Below are 23,238 nucleotides of genomic sequence, written 5' to 3'. Positions count from 1 at the left end.
TTTGTGAAGGCAGATTAGCCAACTGGAAGCAAACATCTATTAGAGCCTTAGGCTATATAATAATCTTATGACACTCTAGGCCTAGTTTAAGCGATTGGTGAACCCCCTCCGTCTCCCTCGCATCATATTGCATTTCACTTGCTTCATAGTGCTTCTAGTATTATTTACTCTTAGGAATGTTCCTTTCTCGACTAGTTAGGTTTAAGGCTACCTACGTCTAAACCACTCAAATGTCTCCAACAGAACAGCTTGCACTCAATTGTGTTAGAAAGGATTGGATCTCATTTTGAGATATTGAGACCACTAAAGAAGTCTAGACGTCAAGTATATGAGAAAAGGATGATTGTGCATTTGTGCCTGAGCCTCTATATGAATTTTAGACTCATCTCTCTGTCACAATCCCTTGAAATTTGGTACCTTTCTTTGCGTTACCTTTATATGCTGAAGATATTAAGATTTGGGTGGAGTATTATTATTGTACCCTAGTCATGATTAGCAAAAGAGCGAAGATATCTGGTATAGTTTCTTACACGTGGCCTGCTGGTTAGCGAGTTCTGAGAAAATTCAATCCTGTATATGTCTGTACTCTGCAGCCAGATCTATTGCTTGAGTTCTGATACTGTGGTGCATTATTATGTTAGAGATTTCTTGACCTTTGTCTTTCTGATATCTAAGTAGCTTCTGGTGATAGATAGCTTGAATTATTTCCTCAGTCTCAGAGCCACTTTGAAGTATACCATTTTGGATATTCCCAGAGTTGAGTTCAAGTTGGGATGCACACCCAATGGCTCGTTTTCCCCTGCCTTTGCATCTGCACCCCTCCTCTTTTTTCTTTTCTTTCTGCTGTGGGATATTGCTAGTTGACTGAATCTTCCAACGGTAAGGATATTGCCCTTTCAAAATCATTATATGTTAGATATTTGAATTGCCTTTCTGACTTTTCAAAACTGTACCTGGTTTTATGATTAGCTTCCAGCCTTCCACACAGTAAGCATTAAATCTCTTATATTTTTGGCAGCAGCTCAGACCAGATGTATTATGTTTGTTCTTTACTAGAATGTCTAATACCAAAATTGGAGTTTTTAGGCAGTTGTCTAATGCTATTCAGTGTTTTGCTTTGGCTAATGAGAACAGTTGTATTAATTCAAGAGAGATATTGAAATGGTATTTTCGATGTATTTCCAAAAGATGAAATTATATGTATTCATAAATCTATCTGCATTCCTTTTTAAAGAATCTGAGAGGACATGTCTTCATACAACATTACATAACGTATGAAGATTTTGAATATTACAGAATGTTAGGAAACAGAAAACTTGGGATCATTAATTATCTGAGGACCAAGCTCTTCGAGCAAAGAATCATGAACATACTGGTAGGCTGCTTCTGTGGGATGAGCACTGTCCCAAAACACAAACTCTGTAGCATTCTTACATGTAGGTGTTAATATGTTGCAAAGGCTCCCTGTCTCAATATATCCTGTCCCGCAACATCCTCTATCTGTCACTTTGAATCCTGTTACAGTGTTAAAACAATATAACATCAGCTTATAATTTTATTACTAATATTGTTTATGTAATATTTGGTCTTCATGTTGTCTTATATTTTCTTACCATTCTCTTCTGGATTTTTTACCAGGTCGCTAAATGGTGTGTATACGTCTGCATATAGTATCCGAGTTCCTGGAAGTGAAGCTTGTGCATGAGGTATGAGTTTCTTTAGTTTCTGGTTATATAACATGGCATCTGAATTCTGGTCCTCTAAACATTTCCTTTCATTTGGGAGTTTAAATCTTGCTGTCATTTGAATCGGAAGACAACCTATGGGAGGTAGCCCAGTTACTATTATTGTACGGCATCCGAGTTCATGCACCTCCTGCAGTTTCAGATTTTTGAGAAACTAGTGTGTTATTGTCATGTACAATTATAAGATATTGAAATATTAATTTGAATGGGTCATTATTAGTTGTTAAGTTTGGGCCAAAGAAAATTATCTCTAAGCTATAGAAATTCGTATAAATTGTTGAATCAATTTGAGCTTTATTCCTTGTCATACTTAAACTTTTATAGTTGATGTGTCATATATTGGTCAGCTACAACCTGCAACCTGTGACACAGCATCTATGATTGTTTTAGCACACACGGAAAAGAGAATGGATGGTGTGATAGTAGAAGAGATAAAAAAGATTGAATATTTGGGTATTAATATAGAGACTTTTTGGTTATAGTTCTAGTCGATCCCGATAGTGTAGTGATTCTATCCTTCGCGGTAATATGTTAATTGGTTTGTGTAATTTTGTAAGAAAAATCTTAGGGTGTCAATGTTTCTGCAACTACGAGTATATTCTCAAATATGTGCTTTTCTCTTCAAATTTCTATTACCACTCAACCATTTTAGATGATTATATCTGGTTTTGAGTGAGAATGGAACTTTTTAGAGTAAAATATATAATTGGAGATGAAATTGTATTATCATGTACTTTGACATGAGATACGTTTTCATTGCAAAATCGCACTCAAACCTATTACCATTACCCTCTGTCCGTTTTATGCCTTTTTGAATCTGTCATTGTATTTTTATGGGAAAGGAGGGAGTAAAGAAAAGAGTTAAAACCTCAACAAAGCTCTGCAGTCTTTGGAGAACAAAATCTTGGTACTCATTTATATCGTACTGCAGTCTTTTAGTAGGCAGGTCATAGTAATTGATCACAAAGTCATTTATCCCGGAATTTATAACAACTATAGCCTTTCTTATGATCTCCTTAGCCCTCTTTTCCCCTACAATCCTTGTAACTCTCTCTATATACTTTTTGAAGTACTCAACCTGCTTTGACATTGGGATTGCTTTGGTTGTCTTACTCGTCAAATCATCAAACCCAGACCCTGCAGACCCAAAACACACACCAGTAATCAGGTCCTTGTCTGAAAGATGGGGATCCAGAAATGGGGGTACGCTCTCTTTCAACCCTAGTGTATCAGCCAAGAAATCTGGGACAAGTTTCCCATTCGAGAAACGACCGTTTGGTTTATGGCTAGGAAAATCTCTACCGTAAGGAGGATGATCAGCTCTATTTGGTGATATAATGGTATTGATGAAATTGTTGTTGCCGGTGTCTACGGCTGAATCACCAAAAACGAGGATCGCAGGAAATAATGCTTGGGCTGTGACATTAATATTGGAAAAAGCTTGCAACAGTATTGTTATTAGGAAGATGGAGTAAAAGTTTGGAGCCATGTTTTTGGGGTGTTGATGTATGGTGTAGATTTTAGTTAGTGGGATGGGAATTTATAGAAAGAATATACCCCGTAATATATTTTCAAGAACAAATGGCAAAAATTGGATAATTTTGTAGCTTTGAAGAGATTATTCATCTAAATTCTATAAGCAGATATAGATAACTTAGTTTATGTGTCAAGATATAAAAGGAGTAAGCAAAGTAACATAGATTTAATTATACTCTGAAGTAGCAACTCGTTTAGGCCCTTACTCGTGGCCTTGACCTAGCGCAAAATCTACAGATTTCTCATTTGGAGGTCGAGGTCCAATGGACCTCCTATCTTGTGTGCAAATTTTGCAACAAGCTGAGTTAGGGAGAGGAGAAAGTGCCCATGATATTAATAACTGCAGACCAATGCTTAATGATCCTAAATTCCTAATTGGACGATTAGAGTTGCTCACATATACAGGAAAGGAAACCATGCGGCTATTGGTTGGCCAACCTCGGAGTCCCTCAAGGGATTCGTCTTAACATCTTTAGTTTAGTAATCTAGATCTTAGTAGAATATTATATGAGGATACTCGAGATGTGGTCTTAATTGCCACGTCTAGTCCCTCAGTTTCCCTTCCCCTAAATTGTTTGCTTTCCTGTGTTTTCATTTCTTTCGTATTGGATCTTTTCCTCAGTTGAATTAAAAAAAAAATGCAAGTATAAGCTGATAGGTTTGGGTTTTGATTTAGTGGTAGTACTAGGTTAGTCCCATGCGATGCATGATTTAAACAATTTTTTTTTCTTATTTGTATGTAATACGTATCTAAAAAAAAACATAATAAATTTTGTGCCTTCTTATTAGATATATTGTGCTATAACGAAAGATATGATGTTAAGTACGGAGTATTATAATCATATATTATACTATATACTTCATAAATTAAATAAAATTTAAAACATATTTCTAAGATGTTAGCATTAATTTACTGGTTTATCTTTCATTTAATTTTGGAAAATTGGCTTAAAATAATCCCAAGAATTAATGATGTGTGCAAAATAATACGACGTCAACTATTTGCTATCAGCAATACAACCTTTTATACAATATGTGCAAAATGGTACGCCAACCATCAAAGAAGGTGTTTTGGGGTATTTTGATGTCCTGCAGGAGAGTTACAATTCTGGGACTGGTATCCTTGCGCCTGTACCTGCAAAATAACGGAGACTCCTTGTGGTGGGAGCTCCGCCTCCGACGGTCAAGTTAGTACTTGTTTTAGGAGTAGGTGAATGCGGAAAAGTAAAGGTGGGAGATCTGGTCCCTCAAGGTGAGGAGTGATCAATGAGTTTTGGCTTTTCTAGGTGATAGTAATTACTTGTTGAATCCCCTTTAATGAGGATTAATTAATGTATTTATAGCCTTGGGAAGCGTGCCTAATTCTAGGGTTTTTGGTAAACCCTAGATCTGACTGGGCTTCTCCCGGGAAGTGGGCTTAGGTGGCCTCCTTCCAAGCTGGCAATCAATAGGCCACATGGCGTGGCTTGACTGGTCCATGGTGGACAAATGGCCGGGTGCCACGTGGCAGGCCCTAAGAGGTCCAAATGGAGGACACTTGGTAAGACCTAATTGGTCCATGTGGCGTACAATGATTGGGCGGGGAAAACCCCCTAATCAGAAGGCATCCTAAGGAATATTCCGTCCATACTCATTATTATATATATTTTTTAATTATAATTATTTTATATTAAATATTTTTTTTTTCAAAATGCATTTTACGTTAATAATTTCCTCCTACCCAAATTAATAATATCCCGCCCTTTTGTTAGGCTAATAAATGAATTTATGTAAAGAAAAAAATTTCTACAATCAAACAAAAGTAAACAGGGTATTTAAATGCTTTATTATATTGATATAATTAGTTTCAAAAAATGTTTTAAAAACCAAAATTAACATAATATTTCCTTTTTTTTTATACTTACAACAAACCTTTTTTTTGACATGTTAAGCTATTTGAAAAAGTGATTAGACTATATGTAAGCGGACAAAGTATGCTATAAATTAAATTTAAATTGTAGCAACTTAACACTTTCATTTTTACATAACACTTTCTTCTTATTGGTGATAAAAATTTGTTGATTAATTTGTCCGTTTATCTAGTCTAATATCTCTCTTAAAGTGTGTTATGTCAAAGTAGTGTGTTTTATTGTAAATAAAAATAGAGGAATTATGTATTTTGAAAAAAAAAATTTAATAATTAATATTAAAAATAGTATAATAATGAATATGGACGAAATACTCCTAGAGATACCTTCTTTGATGGATGGTATACCATTTTACACATATACTACAAAAGGTGGTACTGCTGAAAGCAAATAGTTGAGGTTATATTATTTTTCACACACCGTTAATTATTGAGATTATTTTAAACCAATTTTCCTTTAATTTTCTTTGAAGAACTAGTAAAGAATGAAAACCCTCCAAAACATACCATCACTATAATGTATAGAGTGGTAGGAGATAAAAAGTTTCTAGAAAAATAAAATAGTCCAGCCACCAATTTTTTATTTTATTTTTAATCCATGGAAAATTATGTAGTTAGTAATTTTAATTATAAAATATTTTAGGAAATATGCAATTAATCTACTAATTTCAAATCTTTATTTATCTTAAAAAAAAATGATGTTACCAACAGTTTTGGAGGGAATTTTTTTTATGAGAAGTTAACACTTGGATAGTGATGATGTTAGCGGTTATTACTTTAGTTATATTTATTTATTTATAGATAGATTTTTTTTAGAAAACTTGAGTTTAATCATCACCTTGTTGGGCCTGGGCTGACTTGGATGATTTTTTTGGGCCTGGGCTGACTTGTTCTGTTATATCTTTTCTCAACTCCCCTTCTTGTTCACATGTTGGGCTTAGGCTGTTTTTTTTTCTTTTTCTTTTTTTTACACACACAATCTCTGTGGCAACCATGTCACACTCACCAAAAAAAAAAAAAAAAAAAAAAAAAAAAAAAAAAAAAAAAAATCTAGCCACCAATTGAATGACCACCACTGATTAGGACACTACTGCCTCTTTTCAAAATGCATCTAGGCATGGAATCCATGGTAGCGGTTTTCACTTCAAAAACAGTGATTCACTGATAATAGGAAGGAAGGTTCAAGAAAGAGAAGATGGTAATAGTCTGCATGTTGCTATCTTGTAGAGCCAGGGGCTGATCAAAGAAGTTCTAAACTTAAATGTAACATTAATTCATATAGATAAAGAGTTCTATTTTATTCACCCTTCAAGTGACTTGATCTCTCCTTTACAAATGGGGTTCAGAATGAAGGTTACCTCTCAAAAATATTCCCAAGAACAACTTAATCTATTTTTTTTTAACAACGGGCGTTCCAATTGCATCGTCAAAGGGCCATATATTATGGATCCACCCCTAGGCGGGGTTGATAAACTTTGGATTCTTGACAACTTTTTCTTAAGAAATTAGCCATAGGTAGTCTTAATCAATACACAACACTACATTGGATCTATCTCCATAGATACAACGCGACATTTTTTCCTTAACATTGCAAAACCGGGGGTAAAAATTATACTCTGTATAAAATAAGTTGATCTATAAGAAGCCAAAAAGGAGTACGTGTTAGGTGTAAGTCAGAAAGATGATATCTATGTGAAGTAGAAGTTGCATGATTTTCGCTGGCTCACTCGTGCATTACAGGATTTGGTAGGCGTGGTTACTGATTCTATGTACTGCACCAAATCAATGGCCGGCTGCATGCATGCATACATGCGTGCTTCATCATATATATCAATTATTTCATCAACTTGGTCAACTAACCTAATTGCATGTATGTATGATTAGCTTAGCTTAAGACATTCTCATATTTGCATAAATAATGGGTTTGATCTCGAAATCATCATATTATAACTGTATTTTAATTTGTTCAAGAAATCAGAAGGATAATTATTTTGGATTTTAGTACAATTAAGCTACATTTCCAAGGTCTTCTGGCCCTAGAAAATCTCAATTTGATCTTTTCATTTGATTTGATTGAAAAATCTATTGTAATTTTGATGCTATATGCACAGTGACAGATTTTATTTATTCCCTTTGTTAATTTTTTGTTGTATACGAGTAATAATTCTATATATTACCAGTGTAGTTCATCAAGGTATAAGTGTATAATACAAAGTTTCATTGATTGGTATTTGTCCTATTCGTATTGTATAACATGTAGGCTTGGATTATACATTTCACCTGTTCATGTTTACAAGTTTTGAGGATCATGTGTTCATGCTTTTTGGATTTTGAAGTATCTTATAAGATCTAATTATTTCGTGCAAATTTATCGTTGAATAAACAACTCGTTTGCATTGGTATAGATTGGAGCTGAGTTGGACGAAAATAGGAGTACTGATTGAAGTTCCTTACACAATATTATTATCTAACAATAATGAATTCTTTCGATTCTTATCTTGATCAACTTAACTAAACCTCCTTGTCCTTTAGATCGATTATAAAGGCTTACCCTCGAAGGGTGCTTGACACTGTATATACGTACGTAATTGTTACTAATTAGGACATACACACGTACATTTATGTAAGTACCCTACATTTCTTATCCTATCATGAAGAGATTTTGAGGGGGGACAACGGACAAGTCTTATCGGATGATATATGGATGATAGATGATCGAAGAAGCGTGGGGTCTATGAAACATGGGATAACATGATCAATGAGCTTCAATTCAAGCCTTGAGCTAATTGAATGTGTCGGCGTTGTAATGTATACTTAATTCTAGGACCCCCTGCTCTTAATTAGTTTTCTTGGAGCTTTTAGTTTCCCATGTGCCTTGTTTAAGGCTCAAGTTCGTTCATCGTGTATGCTTAAACAACGCATGTAGTAGTAGTAGATGTACCAAATTGTGATATTTAACCATTCAATAATTAATGTTATACACTTGTAATGAAATGGTTACCCAAAGAGGCTAGAAGTACGTATGTATACGGATGATCAGATTGCTTGATTTGACGGTATTAGAAGTTGAACTACCCCGTTGTAAAGGCTAGCCATTGAATTGGATGCGATAAATTGTTACATTTTTAAGGAAATTGCTTTTATACGTATTAAGTATCAATCAAGGTTGATTACAATACATGAATTAAGTGGTAATCAATCATCAATCAATAATAATAATACCAATTGATTGTTGGTGCAGTGTTAATTGGAGCTGCATTTGGTAGGGAGGAATGCGTGTTCGATCCCCCACAACAACAATTGGAAGGGGACTGGAATCGAACCTAACCACTTAGACTGAGACCCGAATCCGGATTAGCCCAAAGGGTGAACCGGTTTCCATGTCATTTTTCCAGCTGCATTGCCGGCGTAGGGTCAGGACGGGCGAAAGGTTATCGGTCAGGTGCTTTTCCATCGGTATTTAGGTAGTTTTAGGGCGTTTATTGGACAGTTTGTGGGCGAATTTTAGGCAGGTTTCGGTCCATTTTTGGCGGCTGTACAGGCGTTATTCCGGCGATTTCCAGGCCCTATAGGTCCTTTGGCGGTATCTCGGCAGCGATTCAGGTTGCAGGCGGTTATAGGCTCGATTTTCTGGCGATAATTCAGGTGCGGTTTTGGGTGAAATTCAGGCGTATTTGCTCTATTTTCTGGCGTGGTTCCACTTTGTTTTTAGGCGTGATTTTGGTAGGTTTTTAGTCGTATTTTCTGGCTGTTTTAAGGGCTGTTTGGGTGCGTTTACATTTGCGGTTTTTGGAGGCTTTATTGCTGCGGTTTCTGGGTAGTTTTGGGGGCTATTTTGCTGCAGTTTCAGGCAGGTTCTACGTCCTTTTTCTGGTGCGTTTTTGGTGCGAATTTCATGCGGTTATTGGGTTAGTTTTTTTGGGCTGTTTTCCTCTCGAATATTGGTGCTGTTTTTTGGTCAGTTGGTGCAGTTTTTAGGCAGTCAGTTTGGTGCAGTTTTGGGGTGATTTTGGTGCTGTTTTGGTGCGAATTTGATGCTTTTTTTGGTGCAGCTTTGGTGTGGATTTGGTGCTGTTTTTGGTGCAGTATTGGTGTGAATTGGGTGTGTAGTTTTGGTGCGTTTTTGGGTTGTTTCAAGTGTAGTTTGTGTTTTGCTATATTGCTATCTTCTTGGGGCAAGTTGTGGAGGGTGTTATGCCTCCTTCTATTCGCTTTCATTGCCCGTTTGTGGGTCTTAATGGGTGTCTTGATGGTGGGGGGAATGGGCTCACTAAAACATGTTTGATCACTCATCTCCGTGACCGTCATTGCTGTGCGGATGCACGGGATTTGACCCGCAACTCTCTTACTTCTGATTTGGCTATTTTCTGAGAGGCGGAGTCAACCTTTCGTCGTATGGGAATTTGGCTTTGTGGGGAGTGTTTCAAGACACATATTATTTGTATGAAGTGTTGACATGGTCGTGGTTCTGATGATATTGTGGCCCCACTTGATTTTGGGGATAGTGTTGTTTGGTTTGTTCTTTATGGTTTTCCTAAACTGCAAGGTCCGTCTTCGAAGGTATTTGTTTCTAGTGTGCCTCGTGAGCCTCATTTTGCTTTCGATGTTGCTCTCCTTAATAGTTTGCTATCTAAGCGGTTACGTTCGGTGAAATCTATCCCTCCTAAGTGTTGCTTAGGTTTTTCTCGGGTTCTCAAAAGAGCGCTTGATAAGGTGATTTGCAAGCCTGATGACATCTCTTGTTAGGTTCACTTTCTTGTGTTTCCTCTTTGTGTCCTTAAAACCTTTTCTCCGAGAAGTAATTGTGAGTGTACTTCGGGTGTCAGGCGACAACGACAGGAAGAGAGTATCACCGCTGCTATTCGTTCTTGGTGGTGAGCCTGGTGGTTATGTGCATCTTGTGCGGGACACGTTGGCTGATGTGTCTCCACCTTTGTTGGATGCTGATGAGGACCATGATTTGTCTGAGCGTAATATTAAGCAATGTAAGAGAAAGATTTGTGATGGACATGACACTGTTGCGGTCAGGGTTCTTTTGTCTTAAGGTCTAGCCCCTTAAAATGATGCTACTCTTGCGGATTTACAAGCTAAGCACCCTTTCTTTCCGGCTCCTATCTTATTGGATATCCTCGTTGATCATCACCTTATTGCTACTCCTGCTGTTGTTTTGGACCAGATTAGGGTTTTTTGTGTGGTACGTCATATGGTAGAGACGGCTTGCGTGCTCAACACCTAATGGATTGCTTGAGTGGTGTTGCAATTTCTATTTTGGATGAGTTGGTGGACCTTATTACGCAGGTGGTTAATCTCTTTCTCGCTGGGAAATGTCCTACTGAGTTGGGAGAATATATTGTTAGTGTTCCTCTCACACTGCTTGTTAAGCCTGGTGGTGGTATTAGGCCTATTGCTGTGGGTATCGTTTGGAGGCGCTTGGTTTCAAAGGTTGGAGTTGCTTTAATTGGTCCGCGTCTGGGAAGCTATTTAAGAGGTCTTCAGTTTGGTGTTGGGGTGCCGGTGGGTGGTGAGGCTATTCTTCATGTTATTAATCATTTGGTTGAGGCTCGTGGTGGTGATGTTGGCCTCTCTATAATGCCTTTAATTTGGTTGATCGTATGGCTTTATTGCGTGAAGTCCGTCTTCGTTGTCCATCTCTCTCGCGTTGGGTTAAATTCTGTTACTCTTCTCCAGCCAGGCTGTTTTATGGGGAACACACTTTATGGTCATGTCAAGGAGTATAACAAGGTGATCCTCTTGGTCCTTTGCTTTTTGCTTTGGTTCTTCATCCGTTGGTGTGCCAAAATCGAGATTCTTTTGACTTATGTTTGCAAGCTTGGTATTTAGATGACGACTCTATTATTGGTGACACCTTGGTGGTAGGAAAGGTTATGAAGTTGATTTTGGCAGAGGGACCTCGTCTCGACCTCCATGTAAACGTTGAAAAAAACGGAAGTTTACTAGCCCACGGAGGACCCACTGGTAGCTGTCTCGTAGGTGTCTTTCCTCCAGATATTGCTCGTCCCGTACACGGTGTTAAGTTTCTTGGTGGACCTGTCAGTGCGGATTCATCTTTTAGTGGTGAGCTTGTTTCACAGAGAGTGTCGAAGACCATTGTACTAATGGATGTTGTTGCTAAAGTTGATGATCCCCAATGTGAGTTATTACTACTTCGTGCGTGTAATGAGTTTCAAAACTCTACTTTGCTATGCGCACTTGTCCTCCTCTTCTTTTTGAAGCGGCCTAGATTTCTTTTGATGTGGCCCTTCGAGCTTCTTTGGAGCGCATTGTAACTGCTTTCGGGCTTGATTTTGGTGATTGGCAATGGCGACTTGCCACGTTATCTTTTGCTTATAGTGGACTGGGTGTTTATTCAGCGGGTGATGTTCGGCACTATGCTTTCCTTGCGTCGCTTTGCAGTCTTTTGGTCTTCAGGCTTCGCTTCTTCGCTATTCTGGTATTGTTAGTCATGGACCGGCCTTCGATGGTGCTCTTAGTCTTTTTAATAGGACCGTGGAGACTGACTTATGAGTAATCCTAGTGAGATTGCTGCTCCCAAACTCATGAAGAAATTGGCAGATATATATTTCATGAAGGTCACTGCATCTGCACAATCTACTTTCTCTTTATCTCCGCGTCAGGTTGTCTTATGGAAGTCCCAACAGGGGGATTACACTTCTGCCTGGTTGTGAGCGGTACCTATATCAGGTTTGGGTTAGACTTTGAATGGTAAGACTTACCGTTGTGCTCTTTGTTACCGGTTGGGTGTTTCTTTGTTCTCCGTTTCGTCACCGTATTCTACTTGCTCAAGGGTTTTTGATGGGGATATTTATGGGGATCATGCAGTGTCTTGTGCTAGGATGGTGGGTATTAAACAACGGCATAATGTTGTTCGTGATACCCTTGTTGATATTTGTTTTCGGTCTGGGATTTCTGCAAGAAAGGAGGTTGACGTTGGGTTGACTAGAGGGAACGACGGGGCTCTTCGAATAGCAGATGTGTTGCTTTATTCCTAGGATAGAGGACTTGATGTATGTGTTGACTTGACGGGGTCTTCTCCTTTAACACAATCTGGGTTGTCTGACTTCGTTCCTGATTGTGTTGTGTCAGTTACAGCTCAGCGGAAGCGGAACAAGTATGGGGCGCGTTGCATGGCTATTGGCTATGGTTTTCTTCCTTTCTCCTTTTCTTCATCGGGGGAATTAGAGAAAGAAGTTGCGTTGTTGAAGCGGGTTCAGGCGTTCGTTAGAACTCAGGACATTGGTGCTCGTGCAACTGCTCACATCTTCAACATGATCGGGTTCACTATAGCTAGAGGGGTGGGGGCCTAGATTGTATCTCGGCTCCCCACTAATTTCTTGTAAATCATTTGACTTTGTAGGTTTTGTTATTTTTTAATAATAATAATAGTAGTAGTAGTAGTAGTAGTAGTAGTAGTAGTAGTAGTAGTAGTAGTAATTACCGAAGTGTTGTGCTACCGGATGGGTGTTCTATTGTTCTCGGTCTCGACGCCGTGATCTGCCTGTTCTCGGGTTTTTCCTAGGGATATTTTTGGTGATCACGCGGTGTCGTGTGCTGGTATTGTGGGTCTTAAATATCGGCATAATGTTGTCCGGGATACCCTTGTTGATATCTGCTACAAATCTGAGATTTCAGCAAGAAAGGAAGTTGACATAGGGTTATCTGGAGGGAATGACGGGGCCTTTATTCCTTGTTGATATCTGCTACAGACCTATTGATGTGTTACTTTATTCTTGGGATCGTGGTCGCGATGTGTGTGTTAACTTAACAGGGTCTTCTCCTTTGACACAGACGGGGCTATCTGACTTTGTTTCAGGACGGGTTGTGGCAGATGCGGCTCATCGAAAGCGAGTGAAGTATGCAGCTAGTTGCCAGCTGATTGGATATGGTTTCATTCCCTTCTCCTTTTCTTCGCTTGGGGAATTAGCAAAAGAAGGTTGTTGCATTGCTGAATCGGGTTCAGAGGTTCTCGACGACGCAAGACATTGAGACTCGTGCTGCAGCTCATATCTTCACTAGGGTAGGCTTTGCTATAACTAGAGGAGTGGGGGCCCAGATTGTATCTTGGCTTCCCACTAATTTATTGTAGGTTGTATGACTTTATCTGTTTTTAAGATAATAATAATAATAATAATCTATTAACTATTACTAAAACAAAACGTTGCTGACGTTATCACTGTCCATATGTCACTCTAATAATAAAAATTTACCCGCCTAAATGCAAGGATGATGTCATCTTTTTTTTTTGTTTTGTTTTGTGGAGTTATCATATTTAATAATTTGGAAATTTGAATATTAGAAGCTTCTTCATTACAACTACAACCTATCAATTTATCCTTGAAAACTGAAATAATTTTAAGTAGCACACTAATAAATAGACTCCTATATTTAAATAGGTATCAGACGACGTTGAACAGGAATTATATCATAATTTTGATAAAAATCTAAAATTTTAAAAGTACAAATATTTTTGTACAAGGTGCATAATTATTATTTATATTTATCCATTTTTTAAAAAACTGTACAAATTATAAAAATAGATTTTATATAAACCGTGCATCGCACAGTTCTAACCTAGTAATAATAATAATAATGAAAGACACATCAGCTATGATATGTGTCCTCCTGGTGTGTCCTTTTTTTTTATTTTTTTTATTAAGAAAATCTATTAATTAAGGAAACAAAACATTTAGAAAAATAATTTTTTTTTAATACATATTTCATATTAATGTAGTAATTATTATATTTAAAATAAAAATATTTTACAAATTTTTCTAAAAAAAAAGTTGGGCAACTATAAACCAAAAATTATATTTGAATAATTTGTTACCTGTTTTACCTCAAGAAAAAAGATTGTTCTTATTTTTTTCCTACTTTTTGTTTTAATTGTGTATTAGAAGCTACAATTAAAAAATACAAATATCAAATTAACCTATCACATACTTTTATTATTTTTCGACTAATTAATAATTACAATACTTATCAATCAATAATATATAACTATAGATCATCCTGCATGGCAGGGGATCTAACCTAGTAACAGTGTAACACTATTTGGTTCATTACAAATTGAATTCACAATAATACACGAAGTAAATCTTCTCACATGAGGGTCCATCGCACTTAACTTGGGTGGATACTAGCTAGGCAATTTAAGCCCATTCCTACATGTTGTAAAAGGGGGAGAATTTTCTAAGAAGTTGCATTGCTTGTATTTTTGTCAAACAAATTACTACAGGTTTTCAATCTTATTAGGAATGTTTACTTCATGCCCTACTATTTTATGAATCAAATTGTACATAGGTGTACTCTATGATCCTTATATTATACAATTATATATTACACGATCAACATGATTATTAACTTCGAACTCATGGTATAACCTTTTGTCCTACATACATTCATCCTACGATTTTCATGGAATAACTAGTCATCTACCGTAATCCACGAACAAATAATTGCATGCAAAACAAACTTATTAATTATATCAAATTACCACTTATAAGATCTTGAGCTTAAATAAAGCAAAGTTAATACGAAGTAATAATAACTTAATTAAGTTACTAATCGACTAGCAGTTTGCATCTTACTTAATTAATGATGGAACTTATATGACAGCTAGAACACTAATTATAATTAAGCTAAGCACTGACAATAATATATATTAGGAAAACAAAAAACAGTAATCAGATAATTATGTACGTAATTAAACTCAATATAGTATACAAAGTGCAAATATATATGCAACAGTGATCAGAAAGTACTTGTATGAGTTTGCATGTACGTTGAAAGCATGACAAAATTGTGGTCCCAAACGTACGGTATGCAAACTATATGCTGAATGCTGATAATTATAATTTCTCTAATTCTGATCAAACGATATCTGTACGTGCAAGTGACCTTTCTGTAATGGAAAGTGTACAGTTAATGCTCATAATGCCGTACAAAGTAGTAGCAATTAAACTCTAATTAGGATGTATTTGTACGTATACGTACATGCATGTTCATTCTATCGTTTTGCATTGCTTCCATATGTTAGTTGTTTATTTTCTTTTTAATTTTGACGTTATTCTTTCCTTGATTATTCACTTATCCATGTGCTTGCATGAACTTATAACCTCATTTAGTTTAAAATGGATTTGAACATAATATACCTCGACTTATATGACTTTAATTAAGATGTTTAATTTACAGGCGACAAGGACAAATACTACTCCCTCCGTTCTTTATACATGTGATTTCGAAGTTCTTATAAGTAGATTGATTAATGAACAAAATAGAGATTACTGCTTTGTTAGTTATTTAATAGAAAATGACAAATGTGATTGCAATAATCTTGACATTAAACTGACATAAAATAGTGTATTTTCATAGGCTACAACAAGGTGATGAGAGAAATACAGTAATAGCCAAGGCACCGTACATGGAGTATCAAATGTTTATAATTTGATAGGCTTTTCGTTGTTTTCTTAAAAAGAAAAAGGGGCGGATGATGTTTTAGTTTAATTAAGGTCTTCAAAATAGTACTAGTATCAAGAAATATATATAACATTAAGAATGCTAATCAACATGTAAAAAATACTTTGTGCTTAGCTTATTATATGCGATCCTAGCTAAGAGAGTTAGAGGTATATACATCTGTTACTTAATATAGCACCTATTTTATTTATCACAGTCTTAAAGACACTTTTGACCATTAATATACTTATATACATATTTAAAAAAATTATAAAAACTTGTTTTTTAAAGCTAGACACTGAGAAGTATCTCATGATATCTCATATATACGATTAAGTTTTTTAATATATTAATGAGAATCTTTGGTCAAAGTTTTGACCAAAAAAATAAATATGGACAGTACACTATATTATGAGATAGAAAAAGTTTATCATGACCAGTTAAAAAAAAAAAAGGCAATGCAACAAAAAAAAAAAAAAAAAAATTAAAACCTATATCGAATATTAGGCACAATATCCAAAATCTTAACCTAAGCTAACTAATATGATTATATGAGTATGTGGTTACTTACGGAGTGATTGTTAGCCAGTGAACTCTACACATAAATATTTCCTCAACTTACCCACTATATACATTACGCTGAACTTATAGGCTCCAATTTCGGTACAATGTACGGATATTTGACCAAAAATCCGAAATATTCCATCGAATTGTGCAAATTATTTAATCATATAACAACCACCCATTTAATTTGGCACGTTAATAACATACTCAAGGCCTCAAAAATTACAAGAACCTATTCACAAAACTGACACATTATAACCCATAACATGTACCTAAAACCACGTTTACGTATAATGTTTTTGCATTTATTTCCAACAGAATACGCATTTTTATGTTTGTTTAATTTAATTGATTAAAAGAAGAAATAGACTCATCTGAAAATACGAGTCACTTGTATTATATAGTAAATTGATAATTTAGTTGGATTTTGTTAGGTGATTTAAATGATGAAATTAATAAAACAAGCTAGCTAGAATGCAATGTATTAGGCGCAGTTGAGAAATGGGTTGCCAGCGAAACAGTATCTAAGTTAGTACTCCTCTGATTTAGTATAGCTTTGCGTTAAAAGGGTAAGTGGTGGGAAATTTTATGTTATGGCAGGGTCTAGCTAGGAAAGAGCTGTTTAATGATAATGTGTTCTTCTTTTAGCTACAACAATCCCCATCTCTTTCGGAATCAGACCATTATATGAACACGTAAATGACATTGATATAGTATTAAAATCAATTCTAAGTTTCAATCACAATTTAACCTTTTAGTAGAGTCGGTCATTTGATATATATGATTATGTCGATCAGAACTTGTTTCTTTGATTTCGATATGGTATGACTATTAATTTACTAGATTAAGTATGTGTAGTATGCCAATCTCATATCGTACTCTTATTTATTTAGTCATGTTTATAATTCATATCTATCATCAATGAATAGACGCTATATTATGGGATGAAGGGAATACTTGTTAAAAATCTGAACTTATAGTATAAGGGAAAAAAAATGCTCTTTATATTATTAAATAGGGTTTTTGCTTACAAAATCTCTTCTTTTATTCTTATGCATACTTGTATGGCTATAATCAAGCTTACTTTTTTTTTTAAAAAAAAAAGTGTACTTTAAGTTACAAGGAACTAAGAATATGATGATGATGATTAATAATAATTCATTCAATTATTATTATAAGGTTTAAAGGATAGGTAATAGTATAATCAATTTTCCACCTAGACTTTGGTGTCAAGACAGACACTAACTCACATACTCACGTTATTCAATTATAGTTTCTTTCTGTTTCTTCGGTCCCTCGTTCAGTACACATTTTGTTTTCAATTAGGGTTCAAATTAAATTAAAACTTACCACTAAATTAGATTCTTTGATTATAATTTCAAACTCCTCGTGCAGATACCCTTGTTATTATTTTTCAATTATTTTATTGTTTTGTTGGTCTAAAATTTTTAATCAAATTTAGGACTTAATCTAAACAAAATTATAGTACCTAATCGGATTTAATTAAGGGCGGTGCCTAAAACCTACATGCTACGAAGCTTCGTATCTAGCAGCGGAAACATGATTAGAAGATATATATCTGTTGCTCTAACAAGATTAATTAAGTACAATTAATTACTAATTATAATTTATAAATATTGTATTGGCAAGTTTGTTGTTGATGTCTTAAAAGAATAGCCAAATTGGACTGTTATTAATCTTCTAATAGTACTGAATACATACATTTATAGTCCACAAATAATGGGAAGCGTACATCCAGGTACAATCATATGTTATCTTAAGCAAATATGTCATCATTGATCTTTTTCTACTACTTTTATGAGTAAACTCATTAAATGAAGCTTCGCAAAATTTCGGTCTGATTACAATTATGCTCTAATACAGGTTATATTAAGATATAGTGACATACTCTAAAGCAGGTTATATTAAGATAATGACCTAAATGAGAGTTGGGATAAATTCATTATACCACGAAAAAGAAAAAGAGAGAGCTTGACGACTAACTTATAAGTGTAGTGAGCTACTTCACCTATCACGAACCAATTAATTTTAGGATGAAATTCTACTGACTTGTATGTGCATGGCCGAGCTCTAAAACACAAGGGTTCGTTTTACCTATTTACAAAGTTGATACATGCTTGGAACATAATTCATCTTTACATATCATACAACTAATTAAACTATTGAACTTTAATGAAAATCTGGTCTTCGTTAATGTAGTATAAACTACATGCAAGTGATGCAACTGTTCATCAACTTGCATGCATGATTTGCATCTCCACGATCTCAAATTAAGTAAACATTAAAGTGTAAATAATTAACAACTTATACGACGTAATTATCGCCCGTACTTATGAGTTAATCACATAGTTAATTAACAAATCCTCGTGCAATCTAATTGAAAACATAAACAAATTGCATAAACAATGGAATTAAGCAGGGTAAAGTACCATAGGATTGTACTTGCTACGCGGTAAAGTGGTCCAAAATAGCAGGGAAGAAGTGGTCCAAAAATAGCAGGGCATTATTATTACTCGTATTATTATTGCTAAGGCAGAATATCTACTTCTATGATGATTCCATAATAACATAAAAATGTAACCATTAAATTCTAAACGTATAGTGCAATTTTTATCAAAAAAAAAAAAAACAAAAGAATAAGGCTAATTTGCATACATTTACTGCAAATTACAGTTGATAATCATGTGATTTCCACGTAAAATGATTGTAAAGCTTAGTGCAGTCTATAAAATACAGCAAATACTCGGTCTCGATTAATTTTCACATCTAGATCGGAAATTTTCTTTTTGGATGGTTGTGCGAAATTGCTAATGTATTAGTTTGGCATGTTTTGATACTACAATGTGAATGAACAAAATAAACAAGAAATGCAACGAGAGATTGCTCTGTTCACCTTATTTTAATTTATTTTAGGTCTAATAAGTTTAGATAAGTTCAGTTAATTTCATATTTGATAAGTTCAGGAAAAAATAAATTTTGATAAGTGTTATCCAAGTACATACAAATTACAACTAAAATACGTTTTAATAAGGTTAATAAGTTCAAATTAGTTCAGTTAAGTGAAAATGATCAGGTAAATAGAACACACCCTAAGTTGCGTGGAAATAATTCGAAATATCAGGAAAAAACCATAACAAGGAATAATTATACTTTGTAATTCACTATAGGGTGTTTTTGAGACATGGAACTTTGAAAGGCACTCAAATAATATTTGTCAATGTCACTATTTTACTAATAAGAACTGTGAGTGTGTTTTTTTTTTTTTTTTTCAAACCTAAAGAAAAAAGATATAATAACGGTTAAAATGGTGTATGCAAGACAAAAAACTTTTTAAGACAAGAGTGTCGAATGCCCCAATAGGCCTAACACTAAGCACATTCATCAAAACTGCAATCATAATTCGCAAAAAAGGACACTATTTTGCACTAGCTTAGTGTGCCGCACTATGCATCAATTGCAACATCAAGGTTATGTTGGCCTTTGCATGCATAGTCGTGCAATCTCATGCATTATCTGATTTATAGATCAACTTAACTTTAATTTCCAACAAATACCATTTTTTTTTATCACTAGAATGTAGCTAAAAAAGATAACTTGTCCCATTAGTAGGACAACATATAGTACGTATAAACCTTTCTCAAAAAGTATTTTGCTTACTACTTACACTAATATTGTTATTTTATTAAGAAGTTATTACTGATAATAGATGTTAAATCCTTACTATTCTCATTAATATCCTAATACAGTGTTATATAGCGATAAGACGGTCTCACACAAATCTTTCCTTCTTAATCATCATGGTCTAACACCAAAGTAGGTGGTGCTATATCATTAGCAACCTAAACATTATCTAATTTTTTGTTTACATCATAAACAAGGCTGTCCTCTCTAATTAATCATTGTACCTAATTCTCTAATTAATTTCTGCCTATTTAATCTTAAATTACACTTTAATTTAATTTCTCTATCCTCTAAAAATGCAGTCTTAAGCTAGCTAAAATAAAAAAAAATAAAAATAAAAAAATAAAAATCGTTAGAATCGGCGCAACTCTGCCAATATTCGCGATTAATCGTAATGGGTCATGTTGTGTGGGCCACCCAACATGTTTCGCCAACTTAATTAAATCATAAACTTAATTAGCAAAAACAGAGCACCCTTTGTTTGTGTTCTAAAGTAATTATATGATCATGTGTTAGCCCCTAAAACTATGACAATATATAAATTTAATTAAAGATAGGTTTATTTCAGTTATAAGCTCAGCTGTGAGTTTCAAGGCTTGTCTTATCTAGTCAACTTCATTATTCTACTCTAAAACTATATAATATATTTTATATATTATATAATTATACAGTGGTTGTTATATTTTAGAGTTTTACCTTGCTTGAGCTGCCTTGATTAGGAAATAGTGTAAGATTTGATTCATCATCTCTGCATATCAAGAGAAAAGGCTGTATTTTGGGTAAGACGGCTATCTATTATGCTATATATCTTGGGATATATATTTGCATTTAATTTTGAAAATGTTTCTCCATATTTAAATTATTTACAATAGCTTATATTAATTCATAAATTATGATTTTTTAACAAAAGAGTTTAATTACCAAGATTAACCAAGTATGTATTTTTTAGCGTCTCATAAGAAGTTATTGCGAATCTTTTTTACCGACTTATTTGTAATTACGTAATGTAGAGCATGCTAGCTTGTTGATAAGATAATAAGGTTGAACCAACATTATGTTGATATGCACATGGAGGACTATGCTCTTATCTCTATAGGCATGTGTGATGCACGTGCTGTCCTGGTGCCATATAGATACGATTCTCTATTTCTATGCTTCGAGTTATGCATGAATAACCTAGATTAAGGATCACAAATAACTGTATTCTCAAATACGTGGAGAATTGTTTATTTTTTATCAGCTTGGGTAATGCAAGTAAAGTTATTTTTTGACCTTAAAAACATATTAGACAAAGTTTTAAACTCTTACCTTAAAAGATAAAAACGTAGCACATACTATTACATTAAAAAGTTAATTACTATTGCTTTACAACAAGGTTAATCAGAGATTAAATTTAATTTGAAGCATGACGGCCAAGTGGTAGTACTCCCCTTAAGTAAGCTTCCTAATCACCTAATCTGGTAGTTAAAAACTTCAACAACAAGGACAATAATCAAATTATTAGATGCATAAATTAACCAAAACATTATTATATAAAAATATAATCATAGCATACAGTTAGATCATATTATATTATTGTAATATAAGGTTGGTCCTCTTATATAAGAACCCTCTCAAACCCCCAGTTTTGAAACTCTCTTCATCACCACTTTCCACATCAAAAAATTCAAAGCTCCCCCCAAAAAACACCTTCAAATAAATTTTTATTTGATCATCCAAAAATATTTAAATTTCTGATAAAAATAAAAAATGGGAAATAGTTTAAGGTGTTGTTTGGCTTGTGTACTACCTTGTGGTGCACTCGACTTGATCAGAATAGTTCATCTAAACGGGTACGTAGAAGAGATCACAAGGGCCGGCGTAACGGCCGGTGAATTTCTTCAAGAGTATCCAAACCATGTCTTAAGCAAACCTTGTTCACAAGGTAATATGGTTAGGAAAATTATGATTTTATCCTCCGATTCTGAGCTTAAACGCGGTAGCATCTATTTCTTGCTACCGGATTCTTCTTTACCTTCTAAAAACCCGAATTCATCCAAGAAAAACAAGAACAAGAGTCAAAAGTCGTCGTTGGTTATTAGTCATGATCAAAATCTCCAAGACCAGGAGCTTAGTAAGTCTAAGAATATCGATAATGACAATGATAATAAAGTATTGAGTATAGATTTATCGAAATTAGAAGGTGGTCATGAAAATATTAGCAATGAGGTAGTTTGTGAAACAAATTTGAAGATTAAATCTAAATCTGGGAAGCATCAAAGGAGAAGAAGCAGCAGGGGTAAAAGTGGTATTTGGCAACCTCATTTGGAAATTATTACTGAAGATTTGTGATTTTTTTTATTAAATATATTATATCAAAATTTTATTCTCTCTAAACTCCTTTATTTGAGATTTGCAATTATATGCAAATTGCAAAGCCTTTCTTTTTTTCCTTGTCAAAAATTTCAAGGTGTTGAGGATGGAGTTATAATTTATTGTGGATACATTACTTTACATTACATTTTGGTTTAATTTTTCACCGATTGCTTTGTAATATTGGCAGCTTCGGATTTATTATTGTACAAGTAGTTCTTAAAGAGAGCTCAAAATATTTGAGCATACCAAAAGTTGAAAAATACAGAGTAGTTCGGATTTTATTCTTGGTTTTTTTTCAGAGTTAATTAATTGCGTTTTATGTATAATGTCAGATCATTTAACTCGACCTCACTTGAACTAAATATTCAATAACTGTCTATAAATTCAATAGTAGGAACAAAATCAATTCAAGTGAAGAAATATATATTATCAGTGATAAAACATCAAACGACACCTACAGTTAATTATCATGTTTAAAATTGTTCGCGACTTTCATGTGCTTATGGTAATAATTTCAAAGTCAAATAAAGCATCTAAAAATTTTGGTGGATCTATCTTAACTTGAATGCTTTGAATCTCAGTTTTATGTCTCTTACCATTTCTCCATTGTTTTCCCTTTAAAAATATGTATATACATTATTCAACCCATGATTGGATGTTTAACGTACCCAAGGCAAAGAAGACAGCTATTTTTGCAATATAGTATTATATTCGTAATTCAATTCGGTTGTGAGTCTTGTGACAATACATTGTAACTGAAACTTTAAATGCTCATTTTAGTTTCTTACACTATTTTTTTAAGACAACATAATGTTTAATTAATTTAACAATGCAAACACACTTATTAGCCAAATTCAGCCGTTGTTGACATTAGGCATAATAATTATGCACCAACCTTAGCTGGCTTTTGATTCCCACTGCACCCAACTTTTGAGTCATATTCACTACGAGTACAAT

General features: G+C 34.4%; 2 protein-coding genes across 2 annotated transcripts; one reads left to right on the top strand and one right to left on the bottom strand.

Annotated features, from left to right (window-relative positions):
- Positions 1–1,176: 1,176 nt before the first annotated feature.
- On the bottom strand, positions 1,177–3,273 carry LOC110688506 (GDSL esterase/lipase At2g31550-like). The gene is made up of 3 exons (XM_021865269.1): positions 2,614–3,273; positions 1,614–1,875; positions 1,177–1,515 (listed from the first exon to the last, which is right to left on the bottom strand). Exons 1-3 carry the CDS (start codon positions 3,232–3,234, stop codon positions 1,301–1,303), a joined length of 1,098 nt encoding a protein of 365 aa, XP_021720961.1. The 5' UTR covers positions 3,235–3,273; the 3' UTR covers positions 1,177–1,300.
- Positions 3,274–21,330: 18,057 nt separating this feature from the next.
- LOC110687652 lies at positions 21,331–22,593 on the top strand. Its single transcript, XM_021864283.1, has one exon. The coding sequence runs from the start codon at positions 21,676–21,678 to the stop codon at positions 22,255–22,257; it is 582 nt and encodes a 193-aa protein (XP_021719975.1). The 5' UTR covers positions 21,331–21,675; the 3' UTR covers positions 22,258–22,593.
- The last annotated feature ends 645 nt before the right edge of the window (positions 22,594–23,238 follow it).

This window comes from Chenopodium quinoa, unplaced genomic scaffold (assembly GCF_001683475.1).
Source record: "Chenopodium quinoa cultivar QQ74 unplaced genomic scaffold, ASM168347v1, whole genome shotgun sequence".
NCBI lineage: Eukaryota > Viridiplantae > Streptophyta > Magnoliopsida > Caryophyllales > Amaranthaceae > Chenopodium > Chenopodium quinoa.
This window is presented reverse-complemented; position numbering and strand designations above follow the sequence as displayed.

Bases quoted from the DNA above. Each gene is read 5' to 3' on its own strand.
- LOC110687652 (XM_021864283.1), top strand. From the start codon at position 21,676: ATGGGAAATAGTTTAAGGTGTTGTTTGGCTTGTGTACTACCTTGTGGT.
- LOC110688506 (XM_021865269.1), bottom strand. From the start codon at position 3,234: ATGGCTCCAAACTTTTACTCCATCTTCCTAATAACAATACTGTTGCAA. The intron at 1,876-2,613 runs GTTTTAACTCTT...CTGAAACTGCAG, and splicing joins GACTGCAGAGCTTTGTTGAG to GAGGTGCATGAACTCGGATG. The intron at 1,516-1,613 runs GTAAGAAAATAT...ACACTGTAACAG, and splicing joins AAAAAATCCAGAAGAGAATG to GATTCAAAGTGACAGATAGA.